The sequence below is a fragment of the Coffea arabica genome, chromosome 3c (genome assembly GCF_036785885.1).
Source record: "Coffea arabica cultivar ET-39 chromosome 3c, Coffea Arabica ET-39 HiFi, whole genome shotgun sequence".
Lineage (NCBI taxonomy): Eukaryota > Viridiplantae > Streptophyta > Magnoliopsida > Gentianales > Rubiaceae > Coffea > Coffea arabica.
Genome location: NC_092314.1, coordinates 1,800,000 through 1,823,019, shown reverse-complemented (window position 1 = coordinate 1,823,019; position 23,020 = coordinate 1,800,000). Strand labels below are relative to the sequence as shown.

The following is a 23,020-nucleotide window of genomic DNA, read 5'->3' as shown; positions in this document are numbered from 1 at the left end:
TAGATTGTCTGGTAACAGGCTTCTCAGCATTGGACATTGATCTGATGTTTAGCGAGCAACTTAATGATACAAGACTTTTTGAGATATTTTTCTTGAAAAGAGAGAGGCGGAGATGAAACAGTGACAGCGTGTGATTAATTTTAAACTGGCGTCAAAAGCAATACGCCATTTTTGCTAGCACCTCCCATCTGCGAGTATGCAAATTGGTAACTTATTGTTGGAGAAAGACACATGGCGTCAAATCTGTCTTGTCCTCTTTGATTGACCGTGAAGGACGAGCTTTCTGTAAGTTGCAAACAAGCGTCAGGAAGTTTGGACCAATTGGCCTCGGCAAGCCCCAAAACCCGGGTCGAACTCTTTCAATGCGTAGAAAAGAGCGGCCTTCCTTCCAACTTCTCTTTGTATTGCTATTACCATATCATATATCTCGTGGACACTGAAAAATTCTAATAGATATACTGACAAATTGCATACAACACCACTTGGGCGGGGTCACCAGTAATAACTCAGAAATTACAATCACTAACCCCATGTTGTCTGTCTCCTCATAACTACATCTTTTTTTTTTAACCAGATAACTAAAGAATCCAGCTCAAACCAAATTACAAGAATGATTTATGCGACGAACAGTACAAGTAGTTGGATACAAGAACTCTTAATTCCGAAGAACAATTCGCTCGACCAAGGTAATCACTGAGGACGCACCGCAGACTTCTCTTTCTCCATGATGATGAACCCTAGAATATGCAACCGCTGGTAGTCAGTAGATCCGGCTTCAGTCAATCATTTGTACCATCAAAACTGCCCGCTGCATTATTTGCCTTCTTTCTTTCTCTCCAGTTCTCACCCCACACTTTGGCCTCCGCTACCGCACGTTCTCTGTCTAGATCTCGATTTCTTGGTGTTTCTCTAGCTCTACCCGCACTCAAAGGACTGTCTCTTTGAGATTCGGGACGCTCTGATTCATCTAGACCCCATTTTCGTCCAGACCCACCGCCTGTTTCAATTTTTCTCAACTCGGCACCATTATTCAACAACTCTCTGGCAGAGTCTCTCCTCCTGAAATCAGGCGAGTTCTTGTGTGCGGAAGGCGAGCCATGGAAACCACGTCCAGGCTCATCTGGACTGTCCACTCCATCTGCCATGCTCCTACGGTCCTCTCTGCTCCTAGGAGTAGATGGACCTACTCTGCTACTTTGCGTACTTGTTGCATTCGGATCGTAAGTTTGAGAGGCTAAATATGTCAAAGCAGTCACAACATCCCCAATTAGAGGCCTTGTAGCAGCTTGTTCTTGCAGGCACATGGCTGCCACTGCTAGTGCTTGGTACAGTCCTCGCATTGGGTAACGGCCTTGCAACAGTGGGTCAGCCATTTTTGGGAACTTCCGGCGATCCTTAAACAGTGGACGTGCCTGCAGATGCATTACACAAAAGATTTAAGGGTGGCAAAATCTTGTTATGAGTGACTATAATATGCTAAAAAATCAACTTTAGAAGCTACACATCTGTTGAATTATCTGCCAAACTGAAAAAAAACAGCAGAAATCAATTTCATCAAAGAGTGTGAAGAAGAAATCATGACATACCCAAGCAACAAGATTATGCTCTCCTGGACCTCTTGTGTTATCAATGGCCTTGCGCCCTGTTATAAGTTCAAGGAAGACAACTCCAAAACTATATACATCGGACTTCAGAGTGAGTTGACCAGTCATAGCATATTCAGGAGCACAGTAACCGTATGTCCCCATGACCCTGGTGGAGACATGAGTCTTGTCACCCACTGGACCCAATTTGGCAAGCCCAAAATCTGATAATTTAGGGTGATATCCTTCATCAAGAAGGATGTTAGAAGATTTAAGGTCTCGATATATGACAGGAGGATTGGCTTTATCGTGCAAGTACTCCAATCCTTTGGCTGCACCAGCTGCTATTTTCATCCTTGTATTCCAGTCCAAAGGTTCTTTATCCGGCGGAAGTTCTGCATATAGGTGCCAGTATGAAGCAATCAACTAGGCTCATCAAAACTGTAATTAGCAGCACTAAGGAAGCAGAATGAGATGCAAACCATGAGGACCACTTCTTTAATTTATTCCCACGCGTAGCACTAAATTTACCAACTTAAGCACAAAAAGCTTTCAGGAATCATATCAACACAAATTCAGTAGATACTCATAACTAGTATTTGTTTATGTATTTTTACATCCAATAATAATGCAAAATTCATATCAGCGCAAGTGAAAAATTAATATCAGAAATACCAATGAGAACAATTTTCATCCTCAATCAGAAACACCAATATGACATAAGACTGACCATCCCCAACCATCACTCCATGGCCAACTGTATATCTAGCCTGTAATCATTCCATGTTCTTTGACTTCAGTAGGTAACATCATCTAGCTTAATTTAGTTCAGGAATGAACTAAGTGACTGATTGAGAGTTTTTTTTTTTTTTTTTTGAGGAGGGCTGGGGGGAATAAGCGTAGTGTGCAAACCTAATTGGACTGACTGAATTTTTCACACACCACAACATGCTCATAAGCCCATCAATCCTATAAAATAACTTTCTTTGGCCAATTCAACAAGCAGCTTTACACGGCTCTGATGCTTATAAGACTCAAGGACTATAGCTAGATATGCATCATACTTGTTCTTTGAAAAAGTAAAGCAACTCAACTTAAAACATTCATCATGAAAAATTATTTTTCATACAAGCAGGGTGTGGAGGTGGCAAATATGGCACTAAACAGCCAAAATATTTGACCCCAAAAAAAAAAAAAAACCAACATGATCGCCAACAGCATAGACCCATAAAAAGTTAAACAAAAGTGGTCATAGATAGAGATTAAAAAAGCAACGAAGTACGATGCTTTTTGAGGAGGCATATTGTGAAAAAAGGTCCTAAACTCCACACCATTACATGCCTTGTGAAAGGCTGCTGTTATTGCCAGAGCAATTCGATTTTGCCAGAGCAATTTTGTCATGAATGGCTAAATTAGCCTCCGCACAGTAAGACATTATTTCTTACTTTCTTTGTTTGACCTATCTCCTACTTCATTAAGGTAGCCAGCCCTCCTCCCCACAGGCCTCTAGGTCCTTCACTTCCATATTCTCACCTCCTTCATAGCTAATGTGTTGGATAAATTTGATTTAGGAGACTAAAATCCTAAGCCCATTTTTTCTTTCCGATGTGGATCCATAATGATGAATATGTTTATTTCCCACCTCTTGTTTGTTTATCTGAGGCAAAACTTAATTTTGTTTGGGAATTTCATGTACCTTGGGGTTCAAGTTTTTATAATTGCGCAGATTTTTATTCATAATCAAGTGGGTATGAGTTTCACTCTTTTGACGATTAAACTCTAAAGAATAGGCAAGATGGATTCTATATCCAATTGAGAAAGAAAATGAGTTTGGTGAATAAAGTTTAAGCTTTGAGAAATTGAGTGGGCTTGATTTGCATCGAATGATTGAATCCATTAGGGAAAAGTGAACTGGATTTCATGGAGAAAGAGAGAATAAATAAGAGAGAAAAAAAGGAGATCCAAAGAAGATGATGGGTGAGAAATAAATTAAGTTGACTTGTGAAGGCAGTTGTGTGGCAAAATTGCTCTAGCAGGATAGGAATCATCTGGCATCAACAGCAGCCACCATGAAAAGATCGCAAATCAAGGTTTTCCTGGAGTACTTTTTGCTTATCTATCTTTAATCAACCAGTAGGCTTTAAACTTAACTTCAATTTTGAGTATGACTAAAACTCTGTACAAGGAAAACCAACAATATTTTATTTATTATATGCAACACTTAAAGCACCATTTTATGCCATGCTTTCTGTGGTATTTTTACATGATGAACTAAACTCCTATCGATGTTTAGTTTCAGTTTGAAGAAAATACTCAAACCTAGTACCATAAGTGACAAACGGTAAAATTACAGTTGCTAAATATCAAAAGAGTATTTTTCATGGAATTGGTCTAACCGTGCAAATGATCTTCTAGAGAACCCAATGGCATGAACTCATAAACAAGAAGCCGTTGATCGCCATCTGCACAATAACCAATCAAGTTCACGAGATTCTGATGATGCAACAGGCTAAGCATAAGAACCTCCACCAAAAACTCTCTGTTCCCCTGAAGGCCATTGCGATCAAGTTGTTTAACAGCAACAGCCTACAAAAGCAGCCATTTGTAGCAATATCAAGTTACCCACTGGGAAAAAAAAAGTTGTAAAAACTGCAACAAGATGCCTGAGAAGAAAAATAACTCTTCCAATGCAATTCTGGTTTTGAAACAGAAATTTCTCACACATAATTAGTTTCCCATTTTGTGGATAAGAAGAGATGAACATACCTGTCCTGATTCCAAACGACCTCTATAAACACGTCCAAATCCACCTTCACCTAGCAAACACTCCGGCCTAAAATTTTTTGTTGCAGCAGCAAGCTCACGAAATGTAAATGTCTGTGCAGCGATATGTGCAGGTGGTCCATCTTTTGCAATAGATGGCTCCTTCTTAGGATCATTACCACCCCTGGACTTCGATTTATCTAAATAAACGATGCCAGTACACAACATAGGTCATGGGTGGAGGAAACAAACATAAAATAGTAGTATGCAGATATGTGTCATCTTCTTAATTTATCTTGTCGTATGGCTGATGTAGATAACTTATCCTAAGCATTCAAATTCAGAAGGCATAAGGCAAATCATTTGAGCTGCTGCTGACCACCTCTCATATATTTTGACGGCATTGAAGGATAATTGTAGCATGACATTCCAAGCTATTAAGAAAAATGTCGTTCACAATGGGGATAAAGTTCCAATTTTTTGACCGCAAGGGGACAACATTGTCGAAAACCAATCATAGAATTGCCTAATCAAAGCCTAGATCTCCCAAAACATTTTCGACCCTACAAAACTATGGAAAACTCAGATGGAAAAATTAAACAAACAAATCAATGAGTGACAACTTTACTGACGCTCAACAATTGAGACTTCTCATCAAATACCTTCCAGAATTACCAAACACAAATAAAAATTAACTAGATATCACAATCATAACCAAAAAGAAAAAAAGCAAGTACAATACGCTGGAAACCCAAAATCAAAACCAATAAAAACCAAAAATAGCTATTGAAGCATGAAAAACTTTAGTAAAGAGCCAATCTTGTCCAAGAACAGAAATAGAAAGAGAAGAAGCCAAATACCCAGCAAATATCTTGAGGAAATACCTGAACTAACTCTGTCCACATGATGTGAAACAGCAGCTGAACCATCCTTAAAAGACTCCTTCTTTACCACTTCTTTAACACCATTTCCACCTTTATCTGATGATCCAAAGCATGGAAAACACCCACCCATATCAAATCCTTACAAATCAACCAAAACCCAGCTGACCCTTTTTCACGGCACACTTTACTTCTTGCATATAATCATCAATAGATAAACGATACTTGTTCTCTTCACCTGGGTATGATACTAGCTCTTCTACGCTTTTCTCATAAAAATCCCAACTTTTTCCAAAATGAATTTTGTTCAAGGGATTCTTACCCATGAGTCACTCATCAGTGACACATATAAGCTCAAAAAAATAAAGATCAAAACTTGTTGTTTCAGACAGGGTAGATCAACAAATCGAAGAAACTCATGTCCTAGAAAGAAAAGAAAGAGATACTAAAGCAAAAAGAAAGAAATTTTTTGCATATATTATTATTATTATTAAAATACACTGCCCCATTATAACTGTGATTTTAGTAGTAGTTAAAGTTGGAAAGATAAATATCCATACATGGAAGGTTAAAGAAAGTTATAAATTTAATAGAAAATTAATCTTATTTTGGACTTTGGCTGGTGTGGACACAAAAAATGTCACCACTAAATAGCTGAAATAGTTGAATATTGGGTGAGATAACATGAGAATGTCAGGACCCACTAAAGCAAATTTAGGGGCATAAGTGTAATTGGAAAATTTTGTAAGGTGAAGTGAGACTAAAAAGTTTCTTTTTTTTATTGTGTGTTTTTTCTTAATAACTCGTATATAAGGGTATTTTACTGGAGAAAAAAATGTCAAAAAAAAAAAAAGCGTGAATCATCAAAAGAGTAGTAAAAATGCTTCCTTTCAAAATTATAAAATAGTAAAAAAAATTCGCCTTGTTTAGATTGCATTTTTTCACTCACCAAAAATTTTATCGTTTTCTTATAATACATTTTTTAATCACATTTTATCTCACATATATTAAATCGTTACAATACATTTTTTTTTTCTTTTACAAAAACTTCTCAAAATATCAATTCAAACAGGCTCTTAAATTTACAAAATCAAGGTGAGGTACAAAGCTTATGCCAATTTTACGCTTCAGAATCAAAGTGATCTTCATATTCTTGTCGTTTGGTGAATTGAATTAAGTTTTTCTTTCAAAAAATAAATATAGTTTGCTATTAAGGCATAATTAGCTATTGTTTAATATTTGTTTGTAGATTTAGAACATCAAAACTGTCGTCGTCCATTTCTTATATGGAAAGAGGATCTACTACTATTATTATTAATAACTGCCCTCGGTAATTAGAAAATTCAAAGGTGATTAGGTGAAATTAAATCATTGTTAATCTTCTTCGGAGTTGCGGTGATGTCACTGTACATTTGGTGGCCAAGTTGCGGTGAAATTAAATCATTTTGTCTTTTAGATTTTTTTTTTATTTTTTGGGGAAAACAAAATTGCTTTTTGTATAGTATGTGTAGTTCCTGAAGCTATTTATTAAGACATAAACTACAATCGCTGTAAAAAAAAAAAAAAAAAGATTTACCAATTTACAGTGGAGAGACAAAAGGACATTCGCATTCCCATTCTAACACATGTTTTAAATGGGATAGAGGAAATAGTAAAAGGTACGTTGGAAAGAAAGATTTAATGATTATGTGCTGTTTGGCATTTTTGGGGTACTGTGAGATGCGGGATTTGAACCGTTTGATTAGGAGACACGATGGGTTGAATCAAAAAGTTGTGACGTCATAGTTCTTGATCCAACGTTCCCGAAGCAGTACTAGCTTTTTTTTTTTTTTTTTGGATAAATGTAATAGCTGAAATTTGAATTCCCTTTCGCATTTCCATGAGCTTCTTAATAAAGTTTTCTTCTTTTGTGTGTTTGTATATATATTATTTTAACAAGAGAATGGTGGAATTTCAGAACCGGAATAGAGAAAGAAATACCTGAACACAATAGTTAATTTTTTTTGAAATTTCAATCTTAGTCACTGGACCAGCTAAAATTTTTATTTTTATTTTGATAATTGCAATAATAACTGAAATTTGAATTCCCTTCTCGCATAAGCATGAGATTCTTAATAAGTTTTCTTCTTTTTTGGTTATATATATATATATATTAATAGGAGAACGGTGGAATTTAAGAATTGAAATAGAGAAAGAAACATTTGAACTCAAAATGTCTCTTTTTTTTTTTTCCAGAGTATCAATTTTAGTCACTAGACTGAAATCTCACTGACTTCTTGTTTTTTCTTCAGCTTACATATGATAAAAATTAATTTATTGCGTCACACGAATAATAGTCAATTAAGCTGACGACAACTTAAGTGACTTCAGCAGCAGAAGATTTCCCTGGGGTTTTAAATCGTCCAACCACATTTATCTCTAGATTTCTTGTTTTTACATTTTACTCTTGGATCACTGGAGTCTCAGTCCACATTGTGCAAGGTTCCAATGTCAATTATTGTGATAGTATAGAAAGATGTGTAATCGTGCTTGTTTAAACCAAAAACAGAAATAAGTCAATGACACAACATTTCAAGGGATGTAAAAATTATATTAAGGCCAGTTTGAAATTGCGGTGCTTTTGGTAAAAAAGCAGCACTTTTAAGTGTTAAAAGTACTTTTGAAACGTTTGATGAACATTATTTTATAAAATTAGGAGTGGAGTTTTTAGTGTTAAAAGCACTTTTAGCAAAAATTCAAATTTAATACTTTTAGAGTGGTTTTTGTGATTTAAAACATAAAACATTAAATTTAATTATTTTATCCTACATTATCAACTAAATAAAGAGATAAATACATTTAAAAATTTTCAAATTACAGATTATCCAATATAATAGGTATTTATTGAATTATTTATCCAAACAATCTATTTAAAAGCACTTAAGCACATAATAAGTACTTTTATTAAAAATTCTATTAAAAAAGGTACTTTTCAATAAGTTACCGCAACCCCAAACTAACCCTAAGTAGATGGCTTACAAGACTCTGTTTTCATAAAAGAGATCCTCAGTGATTTGATAACCTGTTCTGTACCACTAGTTATTATGCAACAAAGTTCTACTAATTTTGGAAAGCCAAAACTCCGTTGTTAGTATCATCATTAACAAGACATTGTTTTTAAAGTTGTGGAAATAATTACGAATAAGATACTAATAACACATTCGTAATAGCAAAACCAAGATATACATTTTTACATTTTGTTGTTGCATCTTTATATACCATTAAAAAGTGACTTTAAACGACGACAATTCTAAACGATAAATACAAATATGGAAATATCAAAATTCAAGAAGGTCGATTATCTATTAGTTTAGTTCTATATATCGCCACTTAGTAGAAGATTGTCAAATATATATATATAGAGTATGTATACATTTTGTTCCAAGACTGAACTCATCATTAGTAACTTACGAAAGTGCCAAATTAGTGGTTACTTTAATCAGTACCAGCAAAATAAAACTTCTTGATGACCAGTAACTATTTTCGCACTAACATTTTGCCCAATCGGGCAATTACAAGTAACCAGAGAACAAACTTGTGTTTTCAAGTGATGAACAATAGAAATAAACCATGTTGTATTTTTAAACTTCCTTAATGCAACACGAATAATCTTATGTTGGCATTAGAAGCAAGCCTTTTAAATTAAATCATGTTGTATTTTTTGATGGAGGGAATTAGTTTGGTTCCAAGGGGGGACAAAATCACGAACGAAAGAAAGGAAGATGGAATCATTGCCTTTGCATAAGCAAAAGCACATTTAGTGCTGCAGGGCAGCATTCTCTGGATCTCAAATAGTACGCAAAATTCTAGAATGCGTAAATCAAATCAAACAGCACATGAAAAAGCAGCTGGGAATACAGTTCAAAGTAAATTGAAATTCAGTTCTCATAGTAAGGAGAATATATTCATTCACCGAAGTGACATTTAAACACATATACTAGTAGACATCATGTTGTAGAAGTAGAACCGCCACTTCTTTTTTCTTTTCTATCCCCAGATTATTTAAACGCATGTTTAGCTTTGTATTCACTTAATTGGAATCCAGAATCAGTCAGGTCATAGTCACTTGATTTTGTCAAAGTTTACCATAAAAAGCTATCATCTGCTGCACATTGTGGCAAACTCATTTGATATTCAAGCTTTTGGCCGTGAACTCATTTTACCATACAGTTGCTTGGTAAATCAAAAAGGCCAAAATCTGGTAGCTGAAATTCCCCGCGCCCCCCCCGCGGCGGTGGAAAACCAGAGAAAGAAAAGAAAAGTGTGAAACAACAAAAGGAGGAGAGCAAAATTGCCTTCGGCTATATCAACAGTTGCAAACATTTTATTATATATCCAATCCAAGAAAAATGACTCTCAATTACTCAGTCGGAGCCGCCACTAATGAAGATTTTGGTACAACATTAGAATTGACCTTATTTAGAGAGTAAATTCTCGATCATCACCCTTTTTTGTTAAATAACTATCAAAGTCACCCTTTGTTAAATAACTATCAAAGCCACATAGCACCGGCATCTTTGAGCATCTTTTTTAGAGAACCATTAACATGAAGCGTCATCACGGTATTAGCAGAACCAACAAATTTACCCCCAATGAATACTGCTGGCACTGAAGGGTTGCAGCCTAGCCTCATCAGAGCCCATTCCATCTCTTGTCCTCGCGATTCCTCATCGAGTTCGAGGATCATAGGGCTCACCCCTTGCTCATAAAACAGCCTCTTGATTGCATGGCACATGCAACATGAACTCTTGCTGAAAATCACAACAGCCTTCTGTGAAGCCAATTTTGCTATGCGATCCATTTAATAGTTATGTTGTATTAAAGAAGAAAAGGTCTGAGGCGAGGGAACTGCACAAGATTCAAATTTACTGATGGGTTTTGAAAAATTCTGGTTATAGATGAAGAATTAAATGTTGATGATTGGATGGAAGACTTGGCTTGGTTCCAGATTGTTGAGATGTGGACATGTATTTATACGGGCATGCAGATGCAAGGCGAAGGTGGTGGGATTGCTAACTTATTTGAATTGTTTAATGCAAAAGAAGAAAAGGAGTTAAAAAGTTGAAGGTTCTTTGAGATATTTGGATAGATGCTATGCTAAAATCCTAAACCCTTTGCTTGACAGTGACTTGTGTGGATCAATACATGTCAGTTTTTGTTGTGCATGGAATCTGTTAGGCTATCTATATAGATAAACCAAACACTACTACCGAAAGCAGATTCACACAGCTTAATTGGAAGAATTCCAGAGTACGGACAACTTTTTTTTAGGACAGATTTGGCGCAATTAACTTCGGTTAGACGTGATCAGTAAAAATATTACACATGGCTCGTAAATTATCACCTTAATGATCCAGGATTGGGAATTGATCGATGGGGTAAATCGCGGGGAATGAATGTCAAGTTTGTAATGCTTAGAGATGACGACGAAACAAGAAGAATCTCATCTTTAAAATGTTAAGAGGTAGCCTGCATTCGTGTCACTGTGGATACATGCATGCGGCGAAAATGCTTGAGAATTGAAAGGGCATGGCATCTTGAACCTAGTTGCGTTTTTCCTCTTCTTTTTGGTCGGATTACCTTGCAGCTGCCGAGCCATGTTAACGTGGTCGTGCATATCCTTTTCTTTTTTTTTTTTTTTTCCTTTTCAGTTAGCCCAGAGCTCCAGAACTGTTGTTGAGAAGATTCCAGTCTAGATAGGTTAAGCCAAAATTTGGTAGTCATAATTCACAAGGGCCTTCAACATGATTTGTTTTTGAAAGAATCTGTTGTTTAAAACTCTTTAAGATTGGAAGCGTTGCATTTGGTCAAGTAAAAAGCATAGAAGAACAGGTACAAAAGTCGATCGAGTCAACAAATTAACTCTTTCTGACATTTTCTTACAGAAGTAAAAATTTACGTAAATAAACCTAATCCCCACAATAACTTCAAAAGCCGGCAACTTTTGAAGTCTTGTGAGGGACTTATCTACCCAAACCCTTCCCCCTCCCAAATACCGATGTGGGATAGAAACCTTCTCTGTAGTACAGGTTTGATCACCTCAGCGTCAGAAGGTTGGTCAAGAGACAAGATTGAAAAGTTAATTTTCTATTCCGACCTTTTGCTGGTCTAGTTCTAACGTTTTATTAGTAATTAATTAATTTCCCCTGTCAATTCACCAGGAGAGGACTAGCAACCTCATGACCGATGTCGGTGAATTTGGCATACATACATAACTAACATTCAATTGATAAATTATTGAGTAATAAACTGATATTAAAAAAATTGATCAAAATTGACCTGAGAAATTAATTTAGAGGAACTGAAAACTGATAGGGGTGGTGCCTTTCTCCACTTGCTATTTAAACCTAGTTAGTATTCATGGTTAACATTTAACACAACTAATATATACGAAAGCTAGCTGTTTTTGTGCTATCACAACTTGGATGAAAATGAAATCACAAAAGACAGGCTATAACATTCAGAAAATATATATATATGTTAGGCTTAAATAACTTGTATACATTAATTAGACTTCTTTGAGGGATTAAAAATAAAAAAAACTACTTTACTGCTCACCTAATTTTTTTTTATTATTCTTCTTCAATACTCAGTAAATAACATGATAGAGGCGATTGATAACTAAAATTTGTGGAAATACAACGGATTAGCCAGTAAATGATTCTAAAACAAATGTGATGCGGCTGTCAAAAATAAGATCTGAGCTGGGCTGCGACGGGCTGAGCGAGCTGAGAGGGAGTGAGCTGGCGAGCTGGGCTGGTGAGCTGCCAAGGACACAACCCGAGCTGAGCTTCTACGAACAGAGCTGGCTGAGTGCAGCCGAGCTGAGAGGAAGCGATCTGGCGAGTTGGGCTGGTGAGCTGTCAAGGAGCAACCCGAGCTGAACTGCTACGAACAGAGCTGGCTGTGTGCCGCCGAGCTGAGAGGAGAAAACCGAACAGACTATCCTGCGGAGAAAGAACAACAGCTGGACTCGAGTCCCCGGAATAGCTCCGACGATCAAGTCAGTAGAGTTTAAGAATAAAGCAATAGTATGAGGGTACTGTAGATGGCGTACCTTGAATTGTTGCGTAGTGCTATATTTATAGGCTTAACGGGTAGTAGTTTCCATATGGGAGTCGGAGTCCCCTTAGGGTTCGGAGTCTTTCTAGGGTTTCATACTATTGCCCCTAAAGGTTCGGGGGCGGCGGCCCATTTGGCCCACTTCATAAAGAAGCGGCGGTCGTGGCCGAGTTGATCTCCCTCTATACCGAGCTGAGGTGTCCGAGCTGTGCGATCTCTATTGCCGACCTCGCGTGTGACAGAGCCATCAGACACGCGTCATACGTGGATTGGTTGGCCGAGCTGACAGATCATCATGTCCGAACTGACACGTGGCTACTGGGAAATTTGCCCCACTACACTAGCCCTCCTTTGAGTCTAGAGTCATCGAAAAAGTCGCATGAGTCTGGACCAAGTTTCTTGGCGAAGAGTCAGTTCGGTGGTGAGACCCATGATTCCACGATGACGGCCCTTGCTCGAGTAACTTGTAAAATCGAACTGAGTAGGACCAGCTCGTTTTTTGTATGAACTCCTCCTTTATAAATAGACTCTTATGGATTGAATAGACTTTTATTTTTTCTATACTTAGCAAAATTTTTCATTCATGTCTTTCTTATCATACTGTCTAAATACACTTGCGCGAACTGACCTCGGGTTAGCGCGCGAACTGACTTCTAAATATTTCATATATTTGCACGAAAAGATAGGACCATGCGGGACCAAACAACTCAAGTCATATATGGATAGAGTGAGTGAGTTTTAATGAAAGTGTCTCATACTCAGACTCGTTATTGGAAGCCCTGAAATCGAACCTCAAGGCGTAAGTCAATTCTTCCCCCGTAAGGCTGATTAGGAGGGGTCCGACTCCACACCCTTGCTTGATACTCTATCAATATACGATGTCTAGGTTGGGGTGACCTGTCCAACAACCTCCTTGGTTTCTTCGGCCTGTATAGCCTCTTCAACCTGTTTGGCCTCGACAGTTTCTCCGACCTGCTCGGCCTCAGCTGTGTCTCCGGTCAAGTTGGCCTCGTCGGCTTTTGCGGCCCGTATGACCTCGGCAACTTCCCCGACCTGTTCGGCCTCAGCTGCGTCTCCGGCCAACTCGGCTTCGGCGGCTCTTGCGGCCTGTACGACCTCAGCAGTTTTTTCGGCCTGCTCGGCCTCAGCTGCGTCTCCGGTCAGCTCGGCCTCGGCAGCTCTTGCGGCTTGTACGACCTCGGCAGCTTCTCCGACCTGCTCGGTCTTAGCTGCGTCTCTGGCCAGGTTGGCCTCGTCGGCTTTTGCGGCCCGTATGACTTCGGCAACTTCCCCGACCCGCTCGGCCTCAGCTGCGTCTCCAGCTAGCACGGCTTAAGCGGCTCTTGCGGCCTGTACGACCTCAGCAGTTTTTCCGGCCTGCTCGGCCTCAGCTGCGTCTCTGGTCAGCTCGGTCTTGGTGGCTCTCGCGGCCTATACGACCTCGGCAGCTTCTCCGACCTGCTCGGCCTCAGCTGCGTCTCCGGTCAGCTCGGCCTCGGCAGCTCTTGCGGCCTGTACGACCTCGGCAGCTTCTCCGACCTGCTCGGTCTTAGCTGCGTCTCTGGCCTTGTAGTTTCTCCTGTTCACCCTTCAAGCGATTAGCTTCCACTGCATTAGCCTTCTCGTGAGCTCGGTCCAGCATCTCCCGAACTGACTTAGGAGGTTTCTCCACGAACTCGGTATATAGTTTCTGTTTGCGTAGTCCGTTGATGAAGGTGGCCATGACGACCTTATTGTCTCGATCCCGGACCTGGAGGGACTCGTTATTGAATAGGACCATATACTCACGCAGCGATTCCTCGGGTCTTTGCTGAACTGTCACCAGGTGAGCAGTACTCTTGGAAAAGGCTCGTGACGAAATAAACTGAGCTGAGAACAGCCGCGCGAGCTGGCTGAAGGACCAAACTGACTTGGGGGGTAGTCCTTGGAACCACTGGCGTGCCTTTCCCTCCAGAAATATTGGAAAAGTCTTACATCTGACTGCATCGGCGGCCGTTTGTAGGCGCATTTGTGTCAAGAATGTGAATAGATGATCCTCCGGATCCGTAGTCGCATCGTAGGATTTCATGGTCGGTATTTTGAATTTCGCAGGCAGCGGGTAGTTCTCAATGTCAGGGACGAAGGGGGAAGCAATGTACCTGTCCGCCTTAGGGTCCAACAGCAGGTCCAACTCGTCCTGCACCTGGAGCTGCTCTCTCCACGGGGAGAGCTCTTCCCTTGAGAACCTCTGGAAGGGCTCCGGGTGCTCAGTTCGGGAGTGCTTGTGGGAGGACTCCACGACCTCGATCTGTTCACGCGTGAGCTCCTTACGCATCCGCTTGAGCCGGGGATTAGGACTCCCTGCTCGGGATTCTGATAGTCCAACTCCTTCCACCCCTGGGACCTTAGGTTTCTGGTCACGATGACCTCCTGTCTGTCCCTTGAGGTAGTTCATGATAGCCTCGAAGGTAGGTAGGTTTTCTGCCACCGTCTGAACCAGCTGCTCAGGCGGGATTCGCGAGAGCCCCGCCCCCTCGTCTCCAGGAGTCGGACCCCGAGGGGAGTTCTGAAGGCCGCTTCGCTCGTTCCCCTTGGATCCGTCAGCGTTCTTCTGAGACCTAGTCCTTGGTATGATTCGCGAGAGAAGAATTTACGTGTTTCCCACAGACGGCGCCAATTGATGCGGCTGCCAAAAACAAGATCTGAGTTGGGCTGCGACGGGCTGAGCGAGCTGAGAGGGAGCGAGCTGGCGAGCTGGGCTGGTGAGTTGCCAAGAACACAACCCGAGTTGAGCTTCTACGAACAGAGCTGGCTGAGTGCAGCCGAGCTGAGAGGAAGCGATCTGGCGAGCTGGGCTGGTGAGTTGTCAAGGACGCAACCCGAGCTGAACTGCTACGAACAGAGCTGGCTGTGCGCCGTCAAGCTGAGAGGGGAAAATCGAACAGACTATCCTGCGGAGAAAGAACAACGGCGGGACTCGAGTTCCCGGAATAACTCCGACGATCAAGTCAGTAGAGTTTAATAATAAAACAATAGTATGAGAGTACTGTAGATGGCGTACCTTGAATTGTTGCGTAGTGCTATATTTATAGGCTTAACGGGTAGTAGTTTCCATATGGGAGTCGGAGTCCCCTTAGGGTTCGGAGTCTTTCTAGGATTTCATACTATTGCCCCTAAAGGTTCGGGGGCGGCGGCCCATTTGGCCCACTTCATAAAGAGGCGGCGGTCGTGGCCGAGCTGATCTCCCTCTATACCGAGCTGAGGTGTCCGAGCTGTGCGATCTCTATTGCCGACCTCGCGTGTGACAGAGCCATCAGACACGCGTCATACGTGGATTGGTTGGTCGAACTGACAGGTCATCATGTCCGAACTGACACGTGGCTACTGGGAAATTTGCCCCACTACAAAATGGATAATTTGTTTTAAGTTATTCACGAAAGGATAATTGACACGTGCGTACCATTTTCAACACCAGATATATATATATATATATATATATATATATATATACTCTCAAAATATATATCAAAAGAATTATATGGAGATCGAGTAATTTGTATTGAAACAAATGTGTATGTAGATGCATCATTTCCAGCATAAATACATTAATTTTCTGTAGATTCTCGTAAGTGAAAAAGTATGGATGTAATATATATAGAAAGAATGGATGTAATATATTCTATACGTTCATCTTCCACTTATATTCCATCATCTTTAGAAATGAAAGCGTAGTGTGTGAATTGTAGTTTGTCAACAGTGACCGGCCGTGTGATGCCGTGAACTGCCGTCACATGCACAAAAAAGTTGACATTCTATCTCCAACTTGTGCCAACCCGGCCGACGATCTTCTGATGATTTTCTATTCCAAAGTGTAACCATATTTTGTGTATATCTAAAAATGTCTGGGTGAAACCAAACCCTACTGATATGATATCTTGACGACTTCATATATATTTGCGCTCTTAAATTTTTCTAATTGAAATTGGAAATAGATGGAAAAGCACATCTATTTGATTCATATATCTGACGTACGTCATTAGAAGGTAAAGGACATATTTAATTTGCATAGAGATTTATTTTTAGAGTCATCATTCATTAATTATCTCCGGAAGACAAAATATGTGTAGGAGAAACTTCCCAACATTAATTATCTGCTTTATGCCGATGAATAATGCGCACATGTTCATAGATCCTCAAAGGCATCATCTATGCCAGAAACTTTTAATTATGAAACCTCGATCGGTTAAAATACATTGCAAGAAACAATTCGAGAACAGCAGTTGTTGTACTTGTACATATATATATATATATATATATATATATATATATATATATATATATATATATATGTATATATATATGTGGCTTTTGGACATCTTTGGAGGCCCTTCATGTGGAATATTTCCGACAAGAATAATTATCTAAAGCAATATGTTTTTTGTTATTTTGATGGTGGAATATATCCATTCACCAAATTCTCCGAGAACATGACGCAAATTTTCAGATTTGTTTGATATGCATATCATATGTAATATGTTAAATGTGGTCATGGCTTTCTAGGTGGTGGTCATTTGTCGAGGCACTTTTTATTATCCCTCAAGCAATTTCAATCTACATCTATCCTTTCCTCATTGAGATATATTGACCCAAGAAAAGAAACAAGAAGTGGAAGAGCGAATTGATGAATTCAAAACAAGAAGACGTAGGAAAACAACAACTTCATAGTGTGGATTCGGCTCCCAACAAAATGATTTCTATAGACTACTGGATATAGATTAATAAAGGAAATTGCCACAAATTATGTCAAGTATATATATTCACATGCATCATGCTTAAACAGCTGCAGTTTTATTCAGTTCTAATACGTTGAATAGTTTTTCATGTTAGTTCTTCCTGTTTAAGAAAATGCAACAACTAAGAATTAAGTAAAACGATACCAGCAGTAACTATAACATGATAAGGAGAGAAAAGAGAGGTAACACTACAGCAGAATCACTGTGTATGTATAGTTCATAAAGTCGATCACACGTTAGACACTCATTTGTTAATTATCCTACAAATTACAGCATTATCATAGAGTTCCTTCTGTGAAATCATACGACAAATACATACAAAAAGCAAAGTAGTCAGCTAACATATATAGATATGTCACCAATTAAAGCCATAGAGCTCCAGCACCTTTGAGCATCTTCTTTAGCGATCCATTGATTTGAAGAGTCATGACAGTACTTGCCGAGCCCACAAAATTTCCACCTATAAACACTGCTGGCACGGAAGGATTGCACCCCAATCTTATGAGAGCCCACTCTATTTCCGTACCATTTGAAATCTGATCAATCTCATAGATCATAGGGCTCACGCCTTGCTCGTAGAACAGCCTCTTTATCGCATGGCACATGCAACATGAACTCTTACTGAAGATAACCACTGCCTTTTGCGATGCCAACTTCACTATACTGTCCATTTTGATCGATAAATGGCAAACTAATAAGTTAATTTAATTGTTTCCTTGCCGAAAAGGGTGTGCTAAGAATGAGACAACAAAGTTTGTAATGTAGCCGTCTCGTTTATTTGGATGGAATGCAGAGAATGGTGAAGAAGTTCTTTGATAATGGACTATGGACTTTGATATTCGATAGTGTTTGAGATCTTACGCCCTCATATTTATACAGGGAAATGAAGATGCGGGATCGATCCATGGCTGACGCCTCCAAGGAACAAAGGGTAGAGGAAAAGTGAAGTTTCTTCTAGAGTCTTAAAGGCTAAAGCCCAGGTGCATTTTTGTGCGCTAGAGCCATAGCGTACTTAATTTTTTTTTTTTTTTTTGTCTAAATCTTCTGGTAATTCTGTTTAAGATTTCCCGGAATCAACTTCCTTCTTCACCTTGTTATCTACTGCTGCGAAATGCTTGAGATTCTTGAGACAACTAGGTGAACAGTGTGTGTAGGTGGAGTTTCTATCTTGAAAGATCAAAATGGTGTTGGAGCCATAATATTCTTCAATAGGAGTGATCTCCAATTGCATGCATGAGGATGATGGAAGTAGGGAATGTCAACTCAAGATGCGTATTCATGTCGGGCAATCACTAGTGGCTGAGGGCGGAAAGATTGATTGATCGATACTGGAAATTTTTGTTGGTAAGCCAACCCGGCAAGTCATGAAAAAGTTGAAGACAAACACTAACTATAGCTACTTATATGTGCAAGATTTCTGACCTCTAGACGTTTAGTAAATTTCCTTCTCACGTTTTGGTTCAATAGTAATGAAAGTTTGAAATTAATTAACATGGCTAAGATCTTGAGAAGATTAGTAATAAATTCATCAAAGGCGCTTAGATCATACCTCAAAGTCAATAGCCAAAACTAATTCAAAGTAACAACACAAAGATCGAATATTTTTGGACCCTTGTGCAGTTCTAGTCCTTAAAGTTATGACAAAAGCAAATCTGGTTTTCAATGTTTAGTACATATGTATTTTTAATTCCTAAAGTTTTGGCAAAAGCAAATTTGGTCCAGATTTAGTGTAATTGGCGGATTTTTCTAAATATTGATGGAATCAATCAGTTATTGCAATTACATGTTCGTTGAATTAAACTTCTTAAAAAAGAAGCAGAATAGGTAGTACTCTTGAATGATAACGATAACTAACATGATGGCACATTAGTAACTAATTAACCACGAAACGAAAAAAAAAAAGAAACTTTGTTAATCTATATGAAAAATTAAGTATTACAATTTTGTGCTTGGGGTAGTGTGAATAGAAGTGATGATGAGTTCTATATCGATGAATTAGGTGCTCTGACTAGTTTTTACTTTAAAAATTTTTCTTTCTTTATTAGTTAATTAGTTAACACATGAGTTATTTAGTTCTTATTCATTGGTTTGAAATTTAATTTAATGGACATATGATTAGATGTGATTAAATTTTGTTAGTAATTGGGAAATATTTTTCACATGTCATAAATCATCTTTAAATTGGATACATTGGGGAGCAGATTTACTATTGCAAAATTTTAGGGACTAAAACTACACATGGATTAAATATTGAGGACTAGATTTGATTTTGCAAAAACATTAAGGGCTAAAACTATACAAAGACTAAATATTGGGGACTAAAATTGTAATTTTTCCGATTCTTTTCACAAGGATTTTTTTGGTACAAAAAATATTAGCTAGTTCTATATATAGTCAGACAACTAAATTTTGTAGGTATTTTATAGTATCTTACTGCTGATCCACGACTACACTTCTTGTCAATTGTAGACAAGTATTTTACATCAAATATACATACATACATACATACATATATATATATATATGTTAAACAGTATAATACAATATAACACCCTTGTTTAATTTGGGCCATTTTCTGGCTTTTGTTACAGAAGAGAAATAGTTTCCACTTCCAAGGATACCGTAGCTTTCATATGAACCTTAATTACAATGCTTAAGAAAACAGTGGATGATGAAAAAAGTCTTGAGTCCTGGACTGCAAGATTAAGCCGAAAGCAAAATGTGGGGTAGCCCTCTTTGAGAGGATGGAAATGGATTCATATTCTGATCTCATTCGAGGAGGCTTTAATACTCTCTATATATTGTTCCTAGTCCTTGGCACCTCGAAAATGCCTGGTAGCTGACATGCTGATTCCAGAGTTTTGAATTGACAATCGACCAAAATCTAATCCAGAACCAAGATTTGTAGTTAAAGCTAATCGATTATCTGAAGGATACTAAAGGATACTATTACTTGGTGTGTGTGTCTACATATATATATATGGACACACACACATATGTAGCTCTAGTGCTGATGATCGAGATATACGTTGTTTTAGTGACAAAGAACTTTTCTTTTCTTTTCATTTTTTCCCTGGGTGCGAGGCTGGAACTTAATGCAAATAACAACAAAAAAAAAAGGGGGAAGGAAATTGAACCTGGTTCCTTTCAGCCAATGAACTGGTTACATTAGCTAAATGATGGAGTTGTACGACCCGGATTCGATTCCAATGAGTTGCATATCTGTTGAATTTTGCAGTATGTGTTCTAATCCTTTTTAGAAATTTAGAAATCGAATGGATTCGGTCTTATACATACGCGAGGAAGGTAATCAAAAAAAAAAAAAAGAAGAAAGCATTGCCAACCGGCCATGCATGTGCATAATAGTGATAGTTTAGCCATGATCAGATACCAAGCTTTGCATTATCTTGACAAAGAGAATCATATAACTGCACAAAATCTCCACAAGATTTTGCCACAAGAATAAAATTCAATACATACAAAAGCGGGTGAAAATGTCAGCTAGCTTGTGGCTCAAAGGGCTGTTCCTGTAGCCACTTGCAATTTGCATATCTTACCTTTCTAGATAACCATTATCAAGCATTCCTAGATCGTGGATTTTCTTTTAGTATTATCTGATTTTATGGATGGAGAGATCTTCTGAACCACAAAACCTGGCTGCAGGAGGGAATGAAATATGTTCCCTTACCTCTTTTTCTTATGGCAGAAGGAATGAGACAGCTACAACTAGTGATTTATACTCAAGATTCATGTACCAATTTTGTACCTCACCAACCATATATCATAGGCGCCTGATCCGTGCGATGCCAAGAACCGCCCCCGTAGTTTTTTTTTTTTCTTTTTATCTCCTAAGTTTAAAGTTGATTCTGCTTTTCCTTGTAGCGGCATCCATATATGCTGTCATTCCCATCCTGAACCTTATCTTCTTCCTTGCTCAATATCGAAGAAAATTCTGATACAGATCACGACTTCTTAGAAAGCATGGATGGCAATCAATGCATTATCATGTGAATTTGAACAGCCATGCACGTTTATAACATAACATCGACAATGTATGTACTTATGCTCGCTATACAAGTGCTTGATGCATTGGATGGAACATGGACGACAATGAAAATTTTCTCATAACAAGTTCTGATCTTGGATTCTTCAGTTCGAGTTGAAAGTGAGTGACTTTGTCGTTTCATTAAGCAATCTCGGATTCTTCACTTCACATTTAGGCAACTCTTTTTTTTTTTTGGGTAATAAAAAACTTTAGAGTGAATCTGCTCTAATCACTAGACTTAAAGGCGCCCTTAATATCAAAGGCCATTCATGAGGAATTGTCTATCAACATAGTTTTCACATTTGCAGCAATTTGAATGGACAATACATTTAGATCATACTCCCTACTTTTTTTTATAACTGACGTTTAAGGTTTTGCACACTAATTAAGAAAAGTTTTTCATTACTTAAATCTGTACACTACTTTTCTTTTGCACCCTCATTAATTATCCAATTTAACCATATTTTTTCTCACTAGAGTACTAAATGGTGCTGTTTTATTAGGCCAAAAGCAATGCAAACTAAATGGAATAGTAATTAAGAACCCGGTATTGAAAAAGAGAGATAAAAGGGCAAAATTGTGAAAAAATAATTAATACTGTATGGGAATAATAAAATGACAGATAAAAGTACACTAGCGCAAATTTCTTAAACGTCAGTTATAAAAAAAAAGGGAGGGAGTAATTGATAAGAAAACAGCTAGCATAAAAAATAATGATAATCATAACACCTCCGATGGGCAGCTTGTATGGTGATCGCCTTTGAATCTTTACTCGAAATCGTCAGATCGACCATCACTGATAACGTGCTGTGCATCTTGGACAAGCTCTACAAAGCTGCAGGGATTAGTGACATAAGTCAGGATATTTATGTGGACAAAAAAAAAAATGATAACCATAATACCTTGAACATACGCATTAAATTTATTCCGCACGCGATCCCGTGAATAGTACACTTAGAAAGAACCGTATTACGGTCAAGGGCACCCGTACAAAGTGGCCTTTGGGATTCATGATGGCCAGTTATGGGCACCGATTTAGGACACACTGAACTTTTTGTAGGTCAAAAATGTTTGCGTGGGCAATGTACAAACTTTCTAAGTTAAGATCATCAACATGACCAAGATTCGCATTGGTCACGTACGCAAAGCGTGAAAAAGTTAAGGAGCTTTTGAGCTGTATAGATTTTTCCAGAGGAAAAGTATTCGATATGCGGTTTATAATATTTGGTTTGTGATAAGAAACGAGAAAGCTCCCCCTTTCCCAAACAAAAAGAAGGCGAGAACAGCCAACGACAACAAAGATAGGAAAATCTATTAGCTTCCTTTAACTATTCATTAATTGGTATCCTTTTGCATTTTGTTTCATCACCTTCAGATTTATACATGCAATTTTGCAGTCTAAATAAAAGCAGACTTGAATTATAGTTAATAGTTATAGCATGTGATAAGGAACTGGATCGGAGTACGGTTGTAAATGAGTTGAGTCGAACTGAGATTTGGTTTAATCGAATCGAGTCTCGACTTAATTTTATCAATCTCGAACTCGAACTCAATGAGTTTCAATGTAAAGCTCGAGTTCGAGTTCAACTCGAATTTGAATCGAGTCGAGCTCGAACTTAAGTTTTAAAAAATAAAAAAATAATTATTTTTTTTTAAAAAATGAACAAAATAATAATTTTTTTAATAAATAATAAAATATTAAGACTATATATGTAATTTTATTATTAAAATAATATATATATAATCGAGTTGACTTGTGAGTTAAAGAATTGAGTATCTTTGAGTTCAAGTTTGATTGGATTAGCTCAAGCGAGTCGACTCGACTCGACTCGAGCGACTCGACTCGACTCGACTCGAGCGACTCGACTCGACTCT

The 23,020-nt window shown here is 38.3% G+C and overlaps 3 protein-coding genes across 3 annotated transcripts; all 3 read right to left on the bottom strand.

The window, feature by feature from the left end:
- Positions 1 to 432: 432 nt before the first annotated feature.
- LOC113733991 (serine/threonine-protein kinase PBL27-like) lies at positions 433 to 5,691 on the bottom strand. Its single transcript, XM_027260255.2, has 5 exons — positions 5,231 to 5,691; positions 4,350 to 4,546; positions 3,980 to 4,169; positions 1,587 to 1,978; positions 433 to 1,412 (listed from the first exon to the last, which is right to left on the bottom strand). The coding sequence occupies exons 1-5, from the start codon at positions 5,358 to 5,360 to the stop codon at positions 780 to 782; spliced, it is 1,542 nt and encodes a 513-aa protein (XP_027116056.1). The 5' UTR covers positions 5,361 to 5,691; the 3' UTR covers positions 433 to 779.
- A 3,877-nt stretch (positions 5,692 to 9,568) lies between these two features.
- LOC113735439 (monothiol glutaredoxin-S10) lies at positions 9,569 to 10,230 on the bottom strand. The gene has a single exon (XM_072081716.1). The coding sequence runs from the start codon at positions 10,065 to 10,067 to the stop codon at positions 9,759 to 9,761; it is 309 nt and encodes a 102-aa protein (XP_071937817.1). The 5' UTR covers positions 10,068 to 10,230; the 3' UTR covers positions 9,569 to 9,758.
- Positions 10,231 to 17,281: 7,051 nt separating this feature from the next.
- LOC113733724 (monothiol glutaredoxin-S10-like) lies at positions 17,282 to 18,088 on the bottom strand. Its single transcript, XM_027259914.2, has one exon. It carries the CDS (start codon positions 17,769 to 17,771, stop codon positions 17,463 to 17,465), a length of 309 nt encoding a protein of 102 aa, XP_027115715.1. The 5' UTR covers positions 17,772 to 18,088; the 3' UTR covers positions 17,282 to 17,462.
- Positions 18,089 to 23,020: the final 4,932 nt, after the last annotated feature.

What these genes read in the sequence shown, in the direction of transcription:
- LOC113735439 (XM_072081716.1), bottom strand. Translation starts at nt 10,067, where the DNA reads ATGGATCGCATAGCAAAATTGGCTTCACAGAAGGCTGTTGTGATTTTC.
- LOC113733724 (XM_027259914.2), bottom strand. Translation starts at nt 17,771, where the DNA reads ATGGACAGTATAGTGAAGTTGGCATCGCAAAAGGCAGTGGTTATCTTC.
- LOC113733991 (XM_027260255.2), bottom strand. Translation starts at nt 5,360, where the DNA reads ATGGGTGGGTGTTTTCCATGCTTTGGATCATCAGATAAAGGTGGAAAT. An exon ending in TCTAGAAGATCATTTGCACG is followed by an intron (nt 1,979 to 3,979) that starts GTTAGACCAATT and finishes ACCTATATGCAG; the next exon opens with AACTTCCGCCGGATAAAGAA. An exon ending in AGCATAATCTTGTTGCTTGG is followed by an intron (nt 1,413 to 1,586) that starts GTATGTCATGAT and finishes ATGCATCTGCAG; the next exon opens with GCACGTCCACTGTTTAAGGA.